Raw genomic sequence first — 23,132 nt, 5'->3', positions numbered from 1 at the left:
CTGTAAGTAAAGCTGATAGTAGAGAACCTTAACAAGCAAATCAGAAGAGCAAAATGAATCATTAAAAACACAAAGAAGGAAACACTTATCAAACTGATTAAAGGTTTGGGTGGAAACAGTTTTTATTTGATTGCCTAATCATTTGTTTATATAGGTATAAATCCTATGACAATTCATGTACTGTTGACTATCCGTGTGAGGGAATAATAGTTAATATCACAAAAAAGGTTCTGCTTGAAGAACGGTAAATAGTAGTCTAATTTGAGTTTTATGAGTGTGTGCATAACCTCTTACTTCACTATTGGTTGTGTGGTTTGGCTACAGGGGTGGCCACATTTTAGTCTCTGTTGTCAGTGGCCATGGCCACCCCTTACCACCGGCCCTGCAGTTAGATCCGCCTACACACTTCCACTCGTCGTCATCAGAATTAGGTGGAGCAGTTGCAATGTTGACAAAGAAAACAAACACCGCAATTTCAAAGATTAGATTACATTTACATTTTCCAAACCAAAAAAACATCCATAACTATGTCAAAATTATTTATTCGTTACATGTAATGATCAGTTGATTCATATTTATTGGGGATGGGGTGATGTTAAAAAATCTTTAAAGGAAGATGAAGATTGCAACTTGCTAGTAACTCAGCACTAATAACAAAGAGCATGTGACATGTTGCTGTTATGCTTTGTGTGTTTTTCCTGTCCTGGGCAGTTAAGTGGGATTGAACATTTGATAGTGGAGGTCAAAGTGGCCCTCAGGACAAAACGCCCAAAACAAAGGAAACGTTAGTCATGAATTATGTTTGCACACTCATCGATTCGCTCAGTTTTACGTTTGTGTGCACTTCTATGCTTGTGCTGGTGTGTGTACACTTGACTCGGTGCCAAAGGTTTTGCTCAAAGAGACGTCAGGTCTGTGTTTCCATGGCTGCTGTTGACACTGCGAGTATGTTACAGGGGGTGTGTTAGATTAGTTTCTTTGGTCTGAGACTCCTTGTGTTGCATCAGCTGAGAGGAATCAGGACTGCTGCTGATTCCAGTTTTAAAGCGTGCCTGCAGAAAGAAGCCAATTAAGCCTACAGTAATATACATTTAAACATAAATGTTCTGTATTATATTGTATGAATAAATGACCTGCTTTGTTATTATATATATATAAAAAAACAACAAAACTGGTTAGGTTCCATCTTAAAATTAAAAACCAAATAAAATAGAATTAATAAAAAATAATAAAAGAATGAGAGTCGTGCCGACCCTTGTTCTTTGTTGAAAGTGCCAACAATGTTGAAAGTGCCAGCAATGAGCACCAGAATTCGGATACGGAGCAGTGGAAGAAGGAGGCCTGGTTTCTTTTACATCACATGGATGGCCTGTTGCATGTGCATGGCATACCGGGTGAACACCTGGCACCAGGATGCCCTGTAGGATGAAGGCAGTGTGGACAATGTTCTGCTGATAAAACTTGGGCCCTGCCATCTATCTGGATGTTAGTTTGACACATACCACAAACCTAAGCAATGCTGCAAATCCAGTAGTGGATCTGACCCATTGGAGTACTACCTGATGGCTATAGCCTCTTTCAACAGGATGACACACCCTACTACAAAGCAGAAATGTTTCAGGAATGGTTTGAGGAGCACAACAATGAGTTTGAGGTTGTTGACTTAGCCTCCAAATTCTCCAGATCTCAATCCAGTCAAGTATTTGTTGACTGTGTGGGTCAAACAAGTCAGATCTATGAAGGCCCTACGCCCTACACTGATCAGTGCTGTTAAAATCTTGGTGCTAGATACCATGGCACACCTTCAGGGGTCTAGTGAAGTCCACGCCTCGACAGGTCAGAGCTCTTTTGGCAGCAAAAGGGGGACCAACACAATATTAGGCAGATCAGATGTTATGCCTGATCAGTGTATGCTCCCGAACTCTGCTGAAGCTCTGCCGTGTTTATTTGCTCATTTGAAAAATAGAGGACCTGTATTTGTGTTTTTAGGATAAGCTAGTCAAAACAGTGCACATCTAAACATCAGCTCCTTTGTGATCAATGGATGCTTATCATGAGTGCCAAGGGCTCGGACAGTGATAGAGTCTATAAAGGGATCAAATGTTGGTTCAGCACATCTAACGTTCCTTTTGTAAAAAAAAAAAACAAAAACAACAACTTCTGAAATAAATCATTTGTTTACTTTCTTATATATAATTTTACACTCCAATACTACTGATATTTCTTTTCTTATATGTCTATAATTCATGAGTTTTTTTACATTATATAAAAAGAAAAGGTCTCAAATATTGCACACAGAAATCATAAAGAAAAAATCTGTTATCCTTTTTCTGTCTAATGTCTAAATATTCTCCACAGTTGGAGACAAGCCCAGGTCATTTAATTGGAACCTGACCTGTGAACCTTCCAATGATTCCCCCTCTCCAGACTTTTATTAGCACTGGTCATTTATAGCACTCTTTCAAGCTAATGCTGGACACACTATCCCGAGTGTCCCATGTTCTGATTTTGGTTGAGGATAAAGATAAAGTACATGATTTTTTTGTGGCAAAAAATTCAAACCACAAAATAAAATATAGATTACATAATTTAGAACAATGCAAAACTACTTTTTTGGTGCTTTCACCCTGGCATGATGATGTTGACACTGTACTACACTCATTGACCCTTAATTTAAGTGAAAACTGTTGCTAATGTTAGCTTAAAACTAGATTATATAACTTTTTGATGTTTTATTATTCACTTTATGTTATGCAGCCGATGCTGACACAGATATTTGTTCAGTTAAAAATCTAATATGATCAACCAATAACATATCTACGAAAATATTTTTTCTTTCAGATACACAAAGCACAAACACATTGCCTTAGCATTTGTTTTATTTAGTTATTTATTTACGCGTTTAAACTCGCCTCCCATCAACTCTTCTTGGATCAGTTGGTTTTTGTGTTTGTTCCAAACACATGTTGCCAACTGGGAACGTGTCAGGAAAAAAAGTCTCGGATTACTTGTTTACGCAGATAACTCTGACTCTGCTCTACTCATCCATTCTGTTTCCATTAGGGATGTTGTGGAGTGCCCTCTGGTGGGCAAAATATGCAACATCGATACTTATAATATGGTTAAAGGTTGTTTTTTCCATCTTGTCTTTACTTTTTGAATAGATTTTTAAAATCTTTGTTTAATTCTAAAATTAAAACAGTGCTGACCATTTTTGTGTTTAATATTAAAGAAACAGCAATTCTCTTTCATGGATGCCTTGATTATTTACCTGATTATAACTGCTGGAAGACCAGCTACACTGATCCCCGTATTAGAGTATCTTTTTTTAACCCTCAGTAGTGCTTGACACTATTACATCAGATTTTACAAGGAGTGAATGAAGCCTAAAAATCCTGTCCTGCTAAAGGAACACACCAGAGACATTTAGCCAACTGCTGACAGTTGCTGTAGCCAATGTTAAGCTCAGGTTGACGTTCATATCAACACTCACATTCTCTCTCTCTTTCTCTTTCACTAGCATTGAGAAGCTCTTTGGCTGAGTGCTGGGATTAGACTATACACTAACTGTCCAATCTGACTTGTAAAGAGCAACAAAACTCTGTCAGTTTTGTGTCTTGGATGCTTCAGGAATCTAAGACAGAAAGTCTTGTGTGAAGGTTAGATCCTGTGTGAATGTTTTTTTTATTTATTTTTTTTTCACGTTTTCTAGTTTAATTGTGTCTACAATGATCAACAAAAACAAGAGGCATAGTTTGAGCGTTTTCATCTCCTCACATGTCTAAACATAGTCATTTTGAGTAATGACAAACTCTGCTCTGGGGTGAAGTCACTTGTTTGGCCTTTAAATAATATCTAGAGAAGAAAAGTTATAACAATTGAATTTTCCGGTTTCAATATTGGCACATTCAATATTTTCAAACTGACACTATGGTTAGAAAATAACCAACTTGCAAAAACAACTATGGTTAGTGTGGGCACCAGAGAACTTGAATAACTGTTTATTCAAGTCTTTCATTTTTTAGGGTGGAACACTGTGCTGTGACTGTAATCAGGAGGAAAGCTTCCTGTTCAGCACCCACCCTGTGTCCATTGTGCCCCGGTCACTCAATACTCATTCCAAGTGGCTAAGATTCCCCGCGCAGACCACGTGACATTATGACAGACAATGCTCTTTTTTGAAAAAGCTCTCGAGGCTTTAAATAGTGCCCGGTGATATGTCTGGCTGATTATGTCATCTATGTATGAATCCAGACTTTGTCTTTTGATGACAACCAGATAGTTCAGACATACCTACCAAGATGTCATCCAAGGGTTAGTATAGTCCTGTTGTGAAGTCTTGAGCTTTTTCACCATATTGATGTTTGGAAAGCAGGCATGACACATGAGGGGTAAATATGACTAGGAGCCACTTATCAGTACTTTACCCTACTTTACCCCTCTTTTCTTTACCTGAATCAAGAAAGTTATTTACAGATTAAACACCACATATTATTCATCAAGCTTAAAACTAGCAACTGAGACCATAAACTCACAAGAAACTCATTGCCTCAGGTTATAAATCAAAGCCTGTACACTTTGATACAATCAGTTGATTTTTGCAACCAGAGGAGTCTCCCATTCCTGGAAAGAAAGAATGCAGGTTTAAGGCATCTGCGTACTGGCAACCCTCTGATTACCCCCTGAGTCTCTACCTCCTGAGTTTACTTTGCTTACTTTCTCACTCTTTTGCATCTTCCTATCACAGATAGGCATCTTCTCCGGTGGCCAGTGGTTTTGTAACATCTTTCAGTCACTGTAAAACTACTATCGTACTTTAATAAAATGTGAACAATGTCTTTACACCAGTTAGTATGTCTGGTGCTGCCTAGCAAGAGCACCAGTCACCTAGTCGCAAGCTTATGCGTTGGTATCAAGAAGAGGCATGAAAAAAAATCTACAGCTATGATGCTTTTAAAAACAAGCAAGAAAAAAATGTGGGTAATAGACTTTGAATGTGAAGTTATGTAGCCTTCCTCTACCCCGAAGACAGAGTTGGCCTCTATCATGTATACAAACTCTCTCGCACACATACACAGACACAAAACAGCAGCTGCCAGCACCTAGTTTGGAGTCGAGGCTCCACTGGGTGTCTATTTGTAGAATGGAGTCATGTAGAAGACTTATACTGAAGGACTCCGACATGTTTCAGCTGGACGCACAATGACACATGGGACTAGAACATCGTGGTGCTGACGCTTTACAGGTTTAAGCAATCATCAGTCATCCCTTACTCCTGCTGGATTAACACACTGGCTGCTCTCCAGTGTGGAGAGTCAAACATGTTTGCCTCACTGGAGCGTATTTGCGGATATGGCCTGGTGTTGTTTTGATGGTTTGGGAAGTGGTCATTAATTTGAGATGCCAGCTTAGTGTAGCCACATAAAGAGCTATCAAAGAGAATTATGGCTTTAAAGGAATGCCCTTGGCTTGGACCAATATAGGATAGAAAGATGATTAACAAATTTATAATTGTAGCCCTAGACAGCTTCTAATGTTTCAGACTGATATTGGAGAAGATTCTTACTATTTTCTTAGTTGAATTCAAGTTTGAATCCTGCTGAGACTTTTAAAGCCAAAAGCAGTTCATAAAAGGTGTTTTTGGAACCAGTGAATATGAAAGTGTTCAGGGATTCTGACTCAGCGAGGCAGCTTGTATTGATAAAGATTTTCACATGATACCAAACTTTTTTTTCTTGTGTGTGAATTTCCTGCTTTGCACAACAACACAACAGCTGGAAAGGGAAGAAACAGGGATGCTTGCGTGTAAAAATAATAATAATAATAATAACAAAGGGAATTGCGTGCAATTAAAGCCACTTCTGTTTTTTCCTGCATGTGTTAGCTACTTACCTCGTATCAGGAGGCTGATTACGCATTCAAATCTGGCCCCTGCAGGCTTGCCGAACACACTGCTGCTTGGTTTCTTTCACAACTGTGTTTATCCAATGATGTCTTACATGAGATGGAATAAACAGTAATCTGTTACACTGTTATTCTCTCTGTTCCTGGTTTGTACTGGACTCTTTTAGGCTCTTTGCGTCGCTGTCTGACATTCCCGCTTTGCGCAATCCTCAGTTGGAGCCACATTGTTAGATCTCCCAGAAAGCTGAGAGCTCCAGCTGTTTAACACACATACAAACACACACATACAGATTGATAGCATGAGGAGATATCAGGCAAAGACTGTTTATATATTAGGGATTTCAAAAATTAAAATAATGCTGTGTGTGTGTGTAAGTGCGATCTGACACAGTGACCTCTGCCTGGACAGGCGTCAGGGTGGGCCTTTCAATTTCAGCAACCTGCCCAAGAATAGACAGCGAGTTTGGAAAAGTGTGTGTGTGTTGAGAGTTGATGGGGGAGTGAGAGAAAGGGGGGGAGTATGTCCATGAGAGAGGGTGTGTGTGTGTGTGTGAGAGAGAGAGAGAGAGAGACTACTCCCAGCGTAGTGTGATTGGTGTTTTGCTCTCCTTCTTGCTATGTGGATTACGGCTCTCGCTGCCTACTGCATTCCTGCTGCTGGAAACGAACACTGAAGCATCCCAAAGCTTTTTTACTGGAGTGTAAGGACTTCTAATAGCATTTCTCTTGAGCCGGCGGTAGACGGACTATTGCTGTTAATTCAGATAAGCATGGATATGAACAGACGTGGAATGCCTCCATCGATACCTGAGGATGGAGAAGCTGTACACCACAGTCCTCACAGCGAGATGAACGGCTACCATCAGAGGCTTCAGGGCGGTGGAGGAGATGGAGCGGAGGATGAGGTCCCCGTGTCCAAATCACAGAGGCGGAAGAGTGATGTGAAAGTCTACAAGGAGTTTTGTGATTTTTATGCTCGCTAGTAAGTAGATCGGAAGTAAGATTTTATTGTGACTTGGAGACTTCTAACCACAGATTTCAGTGAGTGTAGTGAGAAAAGATATACCTCAGTGTAGGATGTTGAATGTGCAAATTGTGCCTTGAGGTGTGTAGTAGTCTTCTGCGTTCCCCTTTCAGCTGTCCCACTGCCAAAATATCACACCTTAGTTTAGAAATCTCAACAGGACTTAAAGAGTTGTCTTCTTTGCCTGGCTGTATGATGACTGGTATCATCTCATTCTCAGCTTAAGAATATGCATTTTGTAACCAACATGCCAATTGAAGTGGTAGCAGTGCACACAAAAAGGGATTATGACAGAGAAATTGTGGGTTAAGGACTTTACTCTGCTCATTTTCTGACGTAGCATTAGTGTGTTAACCCCCAGCTTACGGCCGTGTTACAGAATGTGAAGAATTCTGATTTATTTACTGGGTTTTATCAGCTTAAGCTTCCTTAGGTGCCATGTTTGTGCAGGGATAGCTCTGAGCGCTACAGGAGGGAGCACTAAGGAAGAGTTATTTTTGTGCCAAGGGGGGGGAGTTGTTATGCAAAGCAGAATATGCTGGCTGGCATTTGAAGTATGTGTGCCTGAAACACAGGAAGGCTAAATATACATACTTTATTTCTGACTGATCGGGGTACATCATCACATGTGGGAAAGCATGAATGTAGGGTCACCCACAGGTTTCTCCAAAGGACGCTTAGAGGCCTGTCATCAGAAGCAGTCAATAGAGACAGAAGAGACAGAAAATTTTGTTTTGAGGAAAGCAAGAGCCGTGTCAGTCGTGTAAAACATTGAAGTGGACCTTTTCAATATGATATTTCTTTTCATGTGCTAAGACAGTCATTTCATCCATTCATTTTAGCTCTATCTTTGAGCCTGCCCCTCCCTGTAATCCAACTTTTCCCTGACTGGCTGCACCTAGCAAACAAAAGGTTTGAACAGCAGATGGGTGGGGCTTCTGTGCTCACAGCCTAAAATGGTCATGTTAGGAATATCCATTCTCAATGACATCATACAAGGGCCGAGTCAGGAAACCGAGCTGTTGGTTCACGGGGATTACTGGCACATGTGCTGACTTCATTTTTTAAAACTTTGGCTATTTTTACTGTGAGCATTCACCAGTGTAATAAGACGATTTTTATTTGTAAATCTGTGTTGAAATCATTCTAAGAAAAGCTAAAATGTACCATTGCATGGTCAGAACAGTCAGGTTTTTTATATTAAAGATATAAGAAGAACGAGAAAACACTGAAAAATCAAATAGAAGACCTGAAGATAAATGGAGACCAGAGAAGGCAGAGTAGAGGGAACAGATGGTGCTCATAAAAAAATTATTTTCTTTATCCACTCTTATCCACTTTATATTCACTGTGGAGTTTTAAGAAATCTGGACCCATTTTAATTGTATTAGAAATCATTTTGCCCTCTCTTGACTTGTCCATATGAGCAGTTCATGCAGAAGCTGGTGAGAATTTTTTTTCAGCTTACACGGCCTTAAAAAGATCCGGATTGTCATTGATTGCACTAGGTTTAAAGAAAAAACATATTTTGTCTGAGATCTGCATCTCTTGCTTGTCTTTGGCTCACACAGAGTGCTAGAAGCTGATAGCAGAGTGGAAATGCCTAAAGGATGTATCACTTCCTCCCACCAAGCCTGTGGACAGGGCAGGGCTCTCAGTGTGTTTGATATCAGCCCAGACAGGGCATATAAAACAATATGCGTCTGATAAGCATGTGAGGAGTGGAAACATCTTGTTTCAATGTGTTCATGTTAAAAGAACCTCCACTCACTCTACCCGTTTGATGTAGCGCGCATTCTTAAAGCTATTTGGCAGACATTTGGAATGATGACCAGTTTAGAGTAAAGCCCTAAACAGTGAGTTAAAATGTCTTGAAGTTTATGGAATTCTTGATGATTCCCAAGTTGGTGTGAGTTTAAATGAACAGATGGCATCACTCCATAAACATCCTTCAACGGCCTTGTGTGCGTACTTCTGTTGCTTAGATACACTGTGGTATTGTGACCTTTAAAACAAAGCAGCGAAGCCGGGACAGTCCCGCTATTCCCTTGTCGTTGTTCCTTTATCTGTGCAAATGTCTGCACACTCCTATTTACCTCCAGTTTGTCGTAAGTGTTAGGAGGTGTTTTTATTCTGAGCAGGGGGCATATGCTATTTATTAATTAACAGTGAATGTTGCAGTTTTGGCATTTGATTGCTTTCTGTGCTTGAGGTCGAGATAAAAGTAGTCCAAAGTTCAGCCTGAGTATAATTTGTAACAGAAGTGGGTTTGGAGAGTTATGACAATATAAAGGATCAGATTGTGGAGAATTGTGTAGAGACTGCCATACCGGATTCATTTGGTCAGATCTCTGTGCTCGGTGTAACAAATCCTACCTTTAGGAGTAAATACAGACTGGTCAGATGCACACAGGACCAATCAGCCAACTATTAGATGATAGCATAGCTAAAACTTGTCAACATCTATAAAAACTAGATGCTGTAAATTTGAGCTGACTGTTTGACAGATGTGTTGCACATTTTTCATAATATATTCATTCAGTTTGAGAGAGAGCGTAGTTTGCCCGTTGCCAGATCAGATTGGCTTGTTTTCCATTTTGTAAATCACAATCAAAACATCCAGCTGTGTGCCAGCTGTTCATGTGTCAGATTTTCTTTTTATTTAAATGAACTAAAAGTTTGGGGGTTTTAACTGTGTGTTGTGACAAATTTTGCAGATGTGATGGTTGACAGAAGAAAAGATTGTAAATAATTCTTTTTGTTTTTTGAGGAGGGTTTCACAAATCTCTCTTGCAGGTTTTTGGGTGTGCCTCATAATGTGCTGCTTGTTCTGGCACTGGTTTTTGCAACATAAGGAAATATTAGCCTGGGGCCCACCCCCAGTGATGCATTACAGTTGTGTTTTTAGCAGTACAGCAGTAAAAAAATATAAGGACTGGTTGTGTGGCTGGCAGAGTTGCACTCAGAATATAGCACTTGGAAACAAGAGGATTAAACTAAGCTAAAAAGTGCTTTTATTAAACTAAAACGAAGTATAAAATAACACAAGCTAAGGAAGGTATTAAAAAAAACCCTTTAATAAAGATAATGCGAGAGAGAATACAACCATGAGAGAAGATGTGACAAAAACAAGGGAAGACTGAGGCAATAGATACAAACAAAGGATAACGAGAGAATGGGAAACAGATGGGAACACAGCTGGAGATAACTAGCATAATGCCTAAGGAGGAAGTAAAACTAGACACAAGATACAGGGAGGAACAGACACCAAAATAAAACAGGAAAAGACTGACACACCCAGACTAAGACAACCAGGCTTAACACAAACAGAAGACAAAACATGGAGACCAGAGACAAGGAACAGAGTGGGAATACACAAAGGGGATACACAACCTTCAATTAACTAAATGCACAGATAATTGAACAGTAACCATAAGCTCATAAGAGAAAGCCCGAATGTCAACAAACAGAATACAGAACCATGACACCAAGAGTAATCAAAAATACAAAACCAGAGAAACCCAAAGTTTCTCAAAACAAACAATTCTAATTGTCGAGCAAAACAGCAATAGCTGCTGCCTGTCTCAAGTTTTCAAGCTTTTTTTTTTTTTAAAAAATCATTAGACCACATCTGTTCGGTTTTGTTTGGGGTTTTTTGTTCTGTTTTGTTTCCTGTATGAATCCATGTTAGTGCATGCACTCACATTTCTTGGATGGATGAGCAGTAACTTTAGTTTGTTTCCCAAATCAGCTGAGCCAAAATAAACCTCAAACCTTGTGTGTGTGTGTGTGTGTGTGTGTGTGTGTGTGTGTGTGTGTGTGTGTGTGTGTGTGTGTGTGTGTGTGTGTGTGTGTGTGTGTGTGTGACTGGTCTTTCCCACATTACTTTCTCTTTTGACTACTTTCTCTTTGACTTTGAGTGTATCTTTCAGCTGTTATCATGTTGGTGGACGATACTACATTAGGTGTTAGGTGTGTCCTGGCATGACCCTTGTTATTATTATTCTTTAGGGAAATATGTTACAGAAAGAAATTCCTTACAGATGTAAAATCAATGGTAGGAAACAATAAAATAATTTTTTATAATTAAGTTAGAGAAATAAGGTTGGACTTATTAAATAGGGGGAAAACCCTGGATACCCTAAAAAGGAGCCATCTAGAGGACTACTCATAGCAGTTGTTTTGTAAGCCATAGGAGTTGATGCAGATAAGAAAGTAGTTTACTCAGTATGGCAAAAACAATTTGCAGGGAAGTGGCAACCAGAGACCATGGAAATGAATATTTGGTAACCACAGGTGAAGTAACGGTTGGCAACACAAAGTAGGTAGGAGCTGAGATAAACTTTGCGACTGACTGAAGCAACCATGAATGAGAGTAAAGAATACTGTTGACTGAGATATGACCTGGTACTTAATACAATAGAGGGCTTACCTTGGATACTAGAGCCTGGAATGTTGGCAAGCAACCAGCAGTCACCTTCAAAGCAATGCACGGAGTGACTTGGTTCCCAGCTTTAGGATTAATGAAGGCCAATAAACTGGATTATAGAATACACAGTTATGTGGTTTCTTAGCATTATGAACCACCTTTAAACCACACAATGATGCCTGCAACAGACAAAAGGCAATGCCCTGACTCAGAGTAAAGTATGGTGTCATCTGCATAAAGCTGCATTTTAGCAGTAAATCAATTCTTTTAAATTGTGTTTTTAAAAATAGAAAAAACAGGGGCCTAAAATTGAACTGCGGGGGACTGTCCAGGAAACTTGACTTGTATCCATCTGTATAAACACAGTGAGATATATCCACAAGCTAGCTCCTGAACACAGTCACCCAAACCAACATCACTGAGTCTGCCTAAGAGCAGGGTTTGCTTGAGAGAATCACATGCCTCGGATAGATCAACAAACATGGTAGCACAATGTGTCTTTCTGTCCAAGGGAATAATAATGTCATTTGTTACTAGCATACCTGCTGTTATGGCCCTATTTCTTTATTTGAAGCCAATAATATCTTGAGCGAAGCGAGTTTTGCTTCAGTTGCGAAAGCTTTTTGTAATGATTATATTGTATTTAAAGTTTATATCAACTAATTTTTTGAGTACAGAAATATACTTTGTCCTCGATTTTAAGTTTGTTTTTCTTCTCCTCAGCAACATGGCCAATGCACTGGCCAATGCCATGTGTGAGCGCTGCAAGAGTGGCTTTGACCCAGTAGAGAAGATAGTGAACAGCAACGGGGAACTTTACCATGAGCAGTGCTTCGTGTGTGCCCAGTGTTTCCAGCAGTTCCCAGAGGGGCTCTTCTATGAGGTAACATCTTTTTCTTTACTAATCCCATAAAATATGCATGATGGTACCTGACAGGTTTGGGCATTATAATAATAAACACCTGCTAATTGTGTCAGCTTTTTATAGCAGATATGCTTCATTGCCTAACAAAGCTTACAATGCAGCTTAACAATAAATTGGCCTTCTTTATATAGTTAGATCAATGTTTAGTGTGAGGGAACTGTCCAGTTAAAGTAAATAAAGAATGGTGAGCACAACCTTAAAGAATTATTGGATTATTAGAAGCTCTCTTCCAGGAAACCATTTGCTTACTTGACACAGGGCCAGATGTTTCACCGGCAAGCTCAAGGGAACCTGTCAGCTCTGATCAGTAAATAAACATCAAAGCCAAGGATGTTAGATGTCATTCCTCATGCTACATGCTCCTATAAATACTCAGATAAAGATTAGCCGCCCCATTGTGTGACAGTAAATACTGGGTTGGCTGGTAATAAATGAGGAACGCTTAATGAGTTTTTTGTTTTGTTTTTGTTTACATGGCAAAATGGCAAAGTATCAGCATCGGTATCAACCTTGATAAGAATGGTAATAAAACTCTTGTTTTAAAGGGAAGACTTAATATATAAAGTTTAAAAACAATTACATGAAATTAAAACGTATACAAAGAAATATGTACAAAAGCTTGTTTATTCTTTTTATATTCTAAAACTGGGTTACAACAGTGTGGGTTTAATTCAACCTGCTGAACTGATTGGAACACCCCTTCTGTTACACAATTTATGCATTTCAGTTGTCTCCATCTTGGTTTTTTCGAAGGATGGATCCAACTGAGAAACAATGACACTGTGCACTCATAAGGTAGCAACTTGTCAATGAAAATATGTACTTTTTCGTTAAATTTCACTCTAACTGGCACCTTAAATAACCAAATAAACATCATGCTGTGCTGAAGACTTGAAACTAGTGATGCATGTGGTTGCAAGTGGTTGCTTGAGGTTTATGGCAGTTGCTGGGAAAATAATGTCTAAAACTTACAGAACAGTTAGTGAACCCCTGGAAGCCACATTGAAGTCACTAAGGCAAAATGGCAAAAACCTCCAAACTGATTGTTTGAGGTATAGCATATTGCTCCAGTTGTACTTTGAATAGAAGTGATGGACTTGTCTACAAACATTTAACAGCTACTCTCCAGTAGTGAAACTGTGGAAAGAGCAATGCAAACCAGAAATGCAAATAGTTTGCCTTCAAAATCACCGACTCGTTGTACTGCTGCTTGGCTAGTAGTTAGCAGGTATTTCCAGATAACAATAAAATACTAACAGTGGCCATAGCAATCACTAGGAGGTTTTTAGTGCAACACTTTAGTTGAATCCAATTTCACCCAGTAAGACCCAGCAACCAGCAATGGCAGACATCTCTCGAGCAATCTGCAGATGATGTCATGTAAGAAACCCCAATACAGTCTGATCTCTTTTTAAACTAGAATCGCCCCCTGCTGGCCACTACAAAGAACTTCAAGGCTACATCCACCTTTTATTTACAGTCCATGGTTCACACAGTATAATAATTAGAAGTTTGTGTATATTTTAGCTATTTGAGCTTTTTTTTTAATGATATTGTTTATCAGTGTTATGACTGTCCTAATCTATTTATGTGATCTGTTGACAGTTTGAAGGCAGGAAGTACTGTGAGCATGACTTCCAGATGCTGTTTGCACCTTGCTGCCACCAGTGTGGTGAGTACAGGGAATTAATTAAATCCATCCATCTTCTTTACCTGCTACGACTGTTTCAAAGGGAGGATGTGGACTTTGTTTCTCTTGACATAATTAATGTCTGCGTAACTGTTTGCTCATGAACACACCTATTTAAATGTATTTTTTTCTCCCAGGTGAGTTCATTATTGGCCGTGTGATCAAGGCAATGAACAACAGTTGGCATCCAGACTGCTTCTGCTGTGATATCTGCCAGGCTGTGCTCGCAGATGTTGGATTTGTTAAGAATGCTGGAAGGTCAGTCATCTACATCAACTCACCACAGTTTCGGTTGCAATTCTTTTTAAATGATGTCTTTTAACAGATATAGAAAGCTACAGTTTTTTTTTCTGTAATGCTTTTTATCAGGTACTTTATATAGACCCTGTCTTACTCTCCCCTGTCTTTTATATTGTCTTGGCTCAGCTCTGAAATCTTACACCAAAGCTCATAGATGTAAAACAGCCCTAAATTTTTCCCAACACCTTCCGACAGCGCTGAATGTGAAAACCAAAATATCTGGCACAGCTGGAACATATTAAACAGTTTTAACTTTGCCAGCCTTGTAATAAAAAAGTCCATCTATTGTCCAACTGAGATAAATGTGTGGTGGTTTTCACACCAATGTGAATAAGGTGCTGCGTGTGCAGAGCTTGCAAGCATCATTTGTCCTGCTTCTTGCAAGCTCTGCACAGGCAGCGCCTTTGTTTAAAACAAAATATTTCAAGTAGTTTAAAGTTCTACATATGAGGAAATCCCAACCTGATTTTCACTGTGTTAGCCACAGTTAATGTATAAAAACATGTCATGGACACATCTAACTCCTGTGAAAAGGATTTAAGGAGGATACTTGTAGGCTCTGTTTGATTCACTTGAATCACAGAAGACAAAACCAGATGTGGAAAGATCTACAATATTCATAATAAGTTATAAAGCATCTAAACAAGTTTTCATCTGTCTTTCTATATTTATCTCCCTCTTGCTGTCCCAACAGGCATCTGTGCCGCCCATGTCACAACAGAGAGAAAGCTCGGGGCCTCGGCAAGTACATCTGTCAGAAGTGCCACGCCATTATTGAGGAGCAGCCTCTGCTTTTCAAGAACGACCCCTACCACCCTGATCACTTCAACTGCAACAACTGCGGGTAAACAGAGACTTTCTATTAAAAAGAAAATCACCGTCAAACATGTTTGAAACAATTGTTCAACAAAGAGTATTTTCAGATCGTCACAAAGTTATAGAGCAAAGGCGTATTATTGCTCTCTGCTGGACAGACTGTGTTATTGCAGCTTTGTGAAGCTATCTGATCATATTCATATATGGTTTATTGGGTTGTGTACGTAAATGACAGCTAAATAAATCTCTTCAATTACAGTAAAATGTACTGGGATTGTTTTATTGTGTTTTTTTTTTACCTTTTCAGTAAGGAGCTGACAGCTGATGCAAGGGAGCTGAAGGGGGAGCTCTACTGTCTACCCTGCCACGACAAGATGGGTGTCCCGATCTGTGGAGCCTGTAGGAGACCCATTGAAGGCCGTGTGGTTAATGCAATGGGCAAGCAGTGGCATGTGGAGGTGTGATAATAAAAGAACCGAAAAGCATATGAAAACAGCTTTAGTTACATTAACTTGGCTCAATTTATTCACTAAAATAATAGAATAGATAATATTTCAGTGTGTTCATTTATTTAGTATGATTTGTCAGATTGTATGTGGATCTATTTTAAATCTAAATGATGTATTCTTTGGTTATTTTCCTTTTCTGCATTGATAGAAATAGAACAAACACAGTAATTCTCAGCTGGATTTCATAGAGAAAAGAAAATGATTGCTTTTTATTATCTATATTTTATCCTAGTGAAAAATGTGCCATACTTTTTATCCATATTTTTTACCTCCACAGTTACGTTTATTGGCTTTATTTTTCTTATTTTCATCTCTATTTTTACATATTTCCTTGCATATTTTCCTGTCTTCCCTCCTCCACGTGTAGCATCATGTGTGCACTGTGTGCGAGCGCCCGTTTCAGGGCCACCCGTTTTATGAGCGAGGCGGTCGTGCCTATTGTGAGAGACACTTTGATATGGTGAGGGGATTAAGCACCGGCCTTACGTTGGTTACCGCCCCGCCTCCCTGCCTGGCTACAGTCACCCGGCCTCCATACAAGGGGTTACACAAGTATAAAAGTTTTCTAATTAGTCTTTCAACTGAAAAGTGGATATCTTGGCAAACTTTTTTCTTGGGGCCTAATCATACTTCCACCTTAATTTCAAACGAGGTGCTTTTCCTGACTTAACATTTAAGGGTATCTAGAGAGCTTTATTGTCCTGTGACATCTAGAGCTCTGTCTGAGAGTTTATATGTGCTACCAGAAAAAGATACTGGCTGTATATATAGTATTTATTTTGTAAATGAATGTTAGCATTTAAAAATTGGATCGTAAAACTATCCACCAAAATCAGCTATTTTAAAAATCCATGCCCTCACATGTATTTATCGAAAATATGTTATATCTCGTAGCTGAGATATGATTTTTATTCATTACCGTCATAAAAATTTTGTATTTTCCCAATATCCTCTAGAGGTGCTCTAGAAGTCACTATTCTGACTTCTCAACTCTCTGTATGGACGCAGCAACAAAACATTTGAAACAACTGATCTATTTATGTTCTGATAATATCTAAGCCGGACTGTGCTGCTACCTTTAGCACAGTCTGAGTGTGGTACTGTACTGACTGATGGCTGTGCTAACCATGTGTGCCTGGCTTGGGTTTGCTTGCAGCATTTTGTGTGTGCTAAGTGTGAGAAACCTTTCCTGGGACACCGTCACTACGAACGCAAGGGCCTGGCCTACTGCGAAACGCACTACAACCAGGTAACACACACTGGTACTCGAAATATTGATGTGGAACACCAAAATAGAAATTGAAACATGCTATTATGTTTAGCCTGTTGTGAAACTGCCATTTCTCTGTCTTAGTTTATGGTATGCATGACTCTATCAGTATCAGTAACAGAGTTTACATTAGCAGTGAATTGGAACTGTGTGTTTGTCCACAGCTGCTGAAGTATAAAGTGAAGATGAAAACGTGAAAAGTCGAAGATTGAAATGGACAATAAATTTTTCAGCATACAGCGTATAGAATTTTATATACACTTACCAGACACTTTATTGGGTACACCTGATCATCAAATTGGTGTAGTCGACATGAAAACATCGTCCCATCTTGCCCTGTACCAACAGCTCAGGCTCCTGGTGTCATTTGAGCATCATTAAAACACGTATTTTAGTATTGTTCCTGACCACGCCCATCACTTTATGACCACAGTGTAACCATCTTCTGATGGCAGCTTCCAGTAGGATAACAGACCATGTCGCAAAGTTCAGATCATCTCAAACTGGTTTCTTCAACATGATGAGTTCACTGTGCTCAAATAGCCTTCAGTCACTAGATCTTAATCCAATATAGCACCTTTGGGACATAGTGGAAGATCATGGATGTGCAGCTGACAAATCTGCAGCATTTATGTAATACTATCATGTCGATATGCACCAAAATCTTTGAGGAATTATTACAGCACTTTGTTGAATTTGTGCCATGAAGAATTAAGGCAGTTAAGATTCCTAAAGGAGGTCCAACCAGGTACTAACAAAGGTGTACCTAATAAAGTGACCAAAAGTGTATGTAAGCATTATGGATCTGTTCCAAATATACACGTATTAGTTTTTGTCCAGTGAGTCTATATATAAACCACTTGCACAGGTAGATATGAGTTACATTGAAAGAGATATTTCTCTTGTCCCAATGAAATTAGCATGATCATGATCATCGATCTATAATATTATATCAAAGTGCTTACATTTTTTGGTGGACTTTATCTCTTTATCATCTAAACCATTATTGACTAAAATCTCAATAATGAGATAAACGCATGTAGAAGTGAACCGAGCAAAAAGCTCAGGTTTCTCAGTTTCTGATGTTTTTTCTACTAATGAGCTTGGCACAGACTTCCATGATCCTAAGGAGTTTGTTATTATAGGCACTAATTTGGTGGGGAGCAATCAGGAAAGCAGGCTTTCCAAAAATTAATCAGGAGATTTTTTATTTCTTCGTAAAAGAGCCTTAAAGCTCGTCTTTCTCATACATGTATATGAGACACGTTACATTAGTGTGCACTTCAGTGGCTCTCAAAGATGATTGTCAATGTAACAACTCCACCTAGTGTTCGAAAGCTTTAGTGGATCTTTTTTCTTTTTCACTCCAAATGCCTTGTAGCCTGCGCTTGTTTCTGTGCCTTCTGAGCACAGTACTGTGTGTCATGTGAGCCTCAATAAAAACTGATAAGATGTATCAGTGCATTGTTAACCTTTTGTTTCTCTCTCCTCATCACATGCAGCTGTTTGGGGATGTTTGCTACCACTGCAATCGTGTTATTGAAGGCGATGGTGAGGAAGTTAATTTTAATAAATATAATGTATAATGGCTGTTTACATCAGCTTTGTTTTTGTTTTGTTTTTTTACTTTTACTGCTTTATTATATTGAATTTAACTTGATTTCTTCTCATATTTTGCCTTGAGAATTATTTGTAGCCTGAACTTCACACCAACATTAGTTTAATTTAAACTATAAGTCTACAATCTGCCTCATGTGGCTGCTCCTTCTGCTTTTTTTTCCAGTGGTGTCTGCTCTTAACAAGGCGTGGTGTGTCAACTGTTTTGCCTGCTCTACTTGCAACACCAAGCTCACCCTGAAGTAAGTTTTGCAGACAATTCAAACTGAATTATGACTCTTTGAAGACTCTCTGTAGACTTTAACATGTGATATGTCTGACGGTTTCTCTGTTTAGTCTGTCACGTTTTTTTTTTTTTCACTATCCTCCATCTGAGACTGTTTGCTTCTGCTACCAAACTGTTTTTTCTTACCTTTCTCTTATGCTGTTTCTCTGATGGCTTATTTCTTCACCTCACCTTCCTTTCATCGTCCTCCTGTCTTGTCCCACTTTTCCCCTTCCCTCTCCTTCATTCCTTTCCCTTCATCTTCTCTCTCTGCCCCTCCTCATGTCTTCCTCCTCTTTCACATTTCCATCTCTGCTTCCTCCCTGCTCTATCAGGGATAAGTTTGTGGAGGTGGATCTGAAGCCGGTGTGCAAACACTGCTATGAGCGCCTCCCTGATGACATGAAACGTCGGCTGGCCAAGCGAGAACGTGACTCAAAAGAGAAGAAGAAGAAATTGATACCCATGTGTCTGTGATCCCTCTCTTTCTGCTCTCTCCTTACTTCAGCTGATTTTTCCTTTGGTCAGTTTTTGTCTTCCTTGCTATCTGTTTCAGTTTTTTCCTACTTTCCATGCCACTTTTAACCCTTAGATCACTGATACACTGAGTTCAGTTGGCTTCCAAGGCATGAAACAAAAATACAAGCAGAGAATTGTAGATGACTGAGTATATCTGAGTGACGTAAGACCGGGAACATTTCAGCAAAATGTTCTTTTCCTAGTCGGAAATGCTAGTAAGGATTAAAGCTGGTACTCTTGTAACCTCTGCTATGCAAACAGGAAAATCAGATCAATCACAGGTTGAAGGGAAAGCTTTGTTTCATGGGTCTCCCAGTCTGTCTGGTGTAAGGCGCAAAGCCGTAATCATTTCCGGCAGCTTTCTGGCATCAGCTGTTGAAATTCCGAGGTCCTAACAGTTATGACACGTGCGCCGCTCCATACAGCGATTATCTACTTTGGGAGGGAAGGCTGTTCAGGGGCAGCTGGAGGAAATTGGTTAGGGAGCTGGCCAAGTTAGTAGAAGTGAACACAATCAGAAGGCACCCAAAGACCTCCTACATCTCTGTAAATATTTTCTTGTAACTCTGTGTCAGCACACACAGTGATTTCTGTCAAGGAAAACACAGGCAAGATTCTGTTCATTCAGGGAATTGTTATTCATCAAAAGGCATTAAGTATTCCCATGAATCCCAGCACTAAAACAGACATAAATTAGGACTGCTTGAAAAACAATGATCAGAATGACTTCATTTAACGTTGAGACTGCAATTATTAAAAGAGGGATGCATGTTTCTGTCATCTTGATCTTGTCTCAGCCTTGTAGGGTGTCAGGTTTTGTTATAAAGGGTGAGAAAAGATGAGGTCAAGTTGAAAGAAAGGCAGATGTGAAATGTAAATATTAGGTCAGAAGTCAAATGTGACATGGTACTTTGAATGCAGAGTATAATGTGATTTTTAGAATCCCCATATACCAGTATCAGTATCCAAATTTAAGTCTTAAGTTAAGACAGTTGTCTTCTTCTTGTGTATTGTCTTTAAAGATAAAAATATGATTAATTGCAGCACCCTACCAGAAACACACATGGGAAGGTGTGCATCTTTGTCCAGGATTTGGGGTTTTGAAATAAAGGTCTGAAAAATAACATTCAAAATTCAGACATTGCTACGTCCAATTTTTGCAGGAATCAGAGTTTTTATGATGGAATTAAAAATGTATTCAGAAAATGGGATTTTAAAAGTAATCTCAAGTCTCAGTAGGTCTGAGACTTGTCAGAAATGGGCTTCTAAAGGAATGAGATCATTACAGTGATGCTAAACATATCATGATATGTTACAAAATAGAAAATAGGTCCTCTCACCTGGAGACAGTATCCTCTACTGATCACTGACCAGTCTTCTGAAATACAACTGTTTCTCTTTCTTCCACAGGAACAAGTTTGTGGAGTTTGACATGAAGCCGGTGTGTAAGAAGTGCTATGAGAAATTCCCTCTGGAGCTGAAGAAGAGACTGAAAAAGCTGTCTGAAACTGTTGCAAGGAAGTAAAAACACAGTGGAGCAGCTGGAGAGGGAAAGATAGATGAGACCGTGAGGTGGCCGTGTACAAGCCCAGAATTAAAATAAAGAATTTGTGTGTTTTGTAACTGCTATGTTGCATTTAGGTTGGTTATAGCTAGAAAGCATTGCGCTTTCAATTTCATGTGCCTGCAGCCGGCAGCTCCGCAGTCACATTGTCGGTCAGACAGCTTTAACATTGTGCCTTGTACCATTTTTTGCAGAATTGCTCCACTGTGTGTTTTACACATGCCTGCTAATTTCCTGTATTTAAAAAAGTGACATATGAGTTTTAAGAGTACATAGAAAGCTGAAGGTAATATGATGACTTAAAAGCTTTGCCACCACCTTGTCTTGTGATGCCAAAAAACCTTTATTGAAAAATATTACTGCTTCATTATTATAACAATCAAGTAAGCCCAAAGAAAGAAAATGTCCTAAATGTGTAAATAACCTCAAATATTTCCAACTTGTATCATTTTATGCAATAGTAGTGTTTATTTCCATTAATATTATGCATAATAAGTATTTTGTCTGCCTTTTTTTTGTTTATTGGACCTACATTTTAATATTATACAACATGCTACAGAGGTGGGCTCGACCATCACCTGCAGTATGTTGGATTGCCTTGTTACTGTACGTGCTATGCATCTTTGTGTGGCCTGATCTCTGTGCAAATTGGTATTTATTCAGCATTTTCTTAAGTTTGCGTTTACAATCTGAATTAATTCAATACAGCCAAAGTGCCGAAGGCGAAATTTTGATTTATTAAATACATGTGAGTGAATAACTGTTACCTGTCAGTGTTCTATAAAACAATCCCTCCCCCGTCCCGATGTGCTGTCAACAAATATTGATCATAACAAGCGTCTGAGCCACAGGATTTATTGAATGGTTACTGCAAACTCAGTGTGTGTTACAACATGACGGCTTGTAGCATGTACCGAGACCGGATGTGGGATTGATGTTGAACATTTGAACGTTTCCTCTGTTGTTTGTAATCCAGGGAAAGTGATCCTCTTAGGGAGGTGTACCGACTTCCTCGGGGCTCAGACCCACTTAGGAAAGAAAGCCAAACTGGTCTCATTCTTGCAGAATGCTTCACATGAGCTGCATTTTATCACAAAGCTTTGCTTAAAATACAAGTTCTATAGATAAACACATTCCACTATTTTATCATTATGTGTATGTTACTGTTGTGCATTTCAGTGCAGATGGCACAACTTTCTCTATGTCATATAGAAGTAAAACTATCCGCTGGGCTGATTGTTGTGAGGCAGAACTTCGGCACCTCGAGCCACAAATAGTTCAGTGCATGGTTTTATTTGATACTTTACTACTCTGATGGACTGAGATGACTCTGTGCAAACAGATACTGCTCTGATACTGGATATCATCATTGCAATGTTTGCAAGCAGATTTATTCATGTTAACACACCAAAGTGCATGTTCTCAACTTGAAATTTGGAAAGTTGTTTCTTATTATATTTAATGTCATTCTGACACTTCATCAGAATAAACACATATGCCAATGCTACCAGTGTGTGTGTAGTGATTTATTTGGTTTACAGCTTCTTACCATTCTCGAAGTGTAACGTGAAACCAGCAGCAGGCTCAGGATTCACAAGTGTTGCGTAATGTTTAATGACACCCCAAAATTTCACATATGTTGCATTCGGGTCCACGTTAAATGGGAACATGCTTGATTTTTACCTTTATCAAGTATATTAGCAGCATCTCCACATTCTCATATACACACACATATGATATGACTCAGAGGACTACTAATGGACATTATGCACATGTGTGCAACACTAAACAGCCATTAGCATCTGCAGGATAGTCAATATGACAACCATAATCTGAAAAAGCATCCATCTAACTTCAGAAGTTATTAAGAGCACAAATCAATAGAGTTCAAGACAAAATTGTTGGCTATATCCAGATGTTAGCTAACTCTCAGTCACATTCAGCTAACAGAAAACAATTAGAAATACAACTGCAACATGTTTGACTATACCAGTTCAAAACATAAACTGATAGAATAAATATTTATTACTAGAATTATGCTGTAAGTATATACAATGACAATCATGCAGAGTATAAAACTTTTGGGAATAAAGTTAAAGACTAAAAAAAAAAATACAGGAAGATTAATCAGTGCACAATATCAACTAAACAAAGGCAACATCCAAGATGATACATACTTACAGACAAAAGAACATCAGTTTTATTAATACATATCTTCAGAGTACACCAGTTGGAGTATTTTCATTTATATTCTACCTCCTTTTGCCTTCAGCACTGCCCTAATTCTCTGTGGCATGAAT

General features: G+C 39.0%; 1 protein-coding gene across 5 annotated transcripts in view; it reads left to right on the top strand.

Moving 5' to 3' along the window:
- The window catches only part of LOC134645346 (LIM and senescent cell antigen-like-containing domain protein 1), a 34,743-nt gene extending 12,404 nt beyond the window's left edge, over positions 1 to 22,339 (top strand). For 3 of the 5 annotated variants that reach the window (XM_063498752.1, XM_063498753.1, XM_063498754.1), the window contains exons 2-10: positions 12,081 to 12,240; positions 13,888 to 13,954; positions 14,110 to 14,230; positions 14,967 to 15,116; positions 15,396 to 15,546; positions 16,754 to 16,846; positions 18,370 to 18,418; positions 18,651 to 18,726; positions 20,679 to 22,339. In XM_063498752.1, the coding sequence (XP_063354822.1) occupies positions 12,081 to 12,240; positions 13,888 to 13,954; positions 14,110 to 14,230; positions 14,967 to 15,116; positions 15,396 to 15,546; positions 16,754 to 16,846; positions 18,370 to 18,418; positions 18,651 to 18,726; positions 20,679 to 20,793 (982 nt within the window). In that variant the 3' untranslated portion in view covers positions 20,794 to 22,339. Of the gene's footprint in view, positions 1 to 6,541; positions 6,887 to 12,080; positions 12,241 to 13,887; positions 13,955 to 14,109; positions 14,231 to 14,966; positions 15,117 to 15,395; positions 15,547 to 16,753; positions 16,847 to 18,369; positions 18,419 to 18,650; positions 18,727 to 19,084; positions 19,217 to 20,678 lie in introns of those variants that run through there. The other 2 variants (XM_063498756.2, XM_063498751.1) reach the window with 2 other exon arrangements.
- The last annotated feature ends 793 nt before the right edge of the window (positions 22,340 to 23,132 follow it).

Source organism: Pelmatolapia mariae, linkage group LG16_19, assembly GCF_036321145.2.
Source record: "Pelmatolapia mariae isolate MD_Pm_ZW linkage group LG16_19, Pm_UMD_F_2, whole genome shotgun sequence".
Classification (NCBI taxonomy): domain Eukaryota; kingdom Metazoa; phylum Chordata; class Actinopteri; order Cichliformes; family Cichlidae; genus Pelmatolapia; species Pelmatolapia mariae.
Note: the sequence above shows the minus strand (reverse complement) of the source record. Positions and strands in the feature narration are given on the sequence as shown.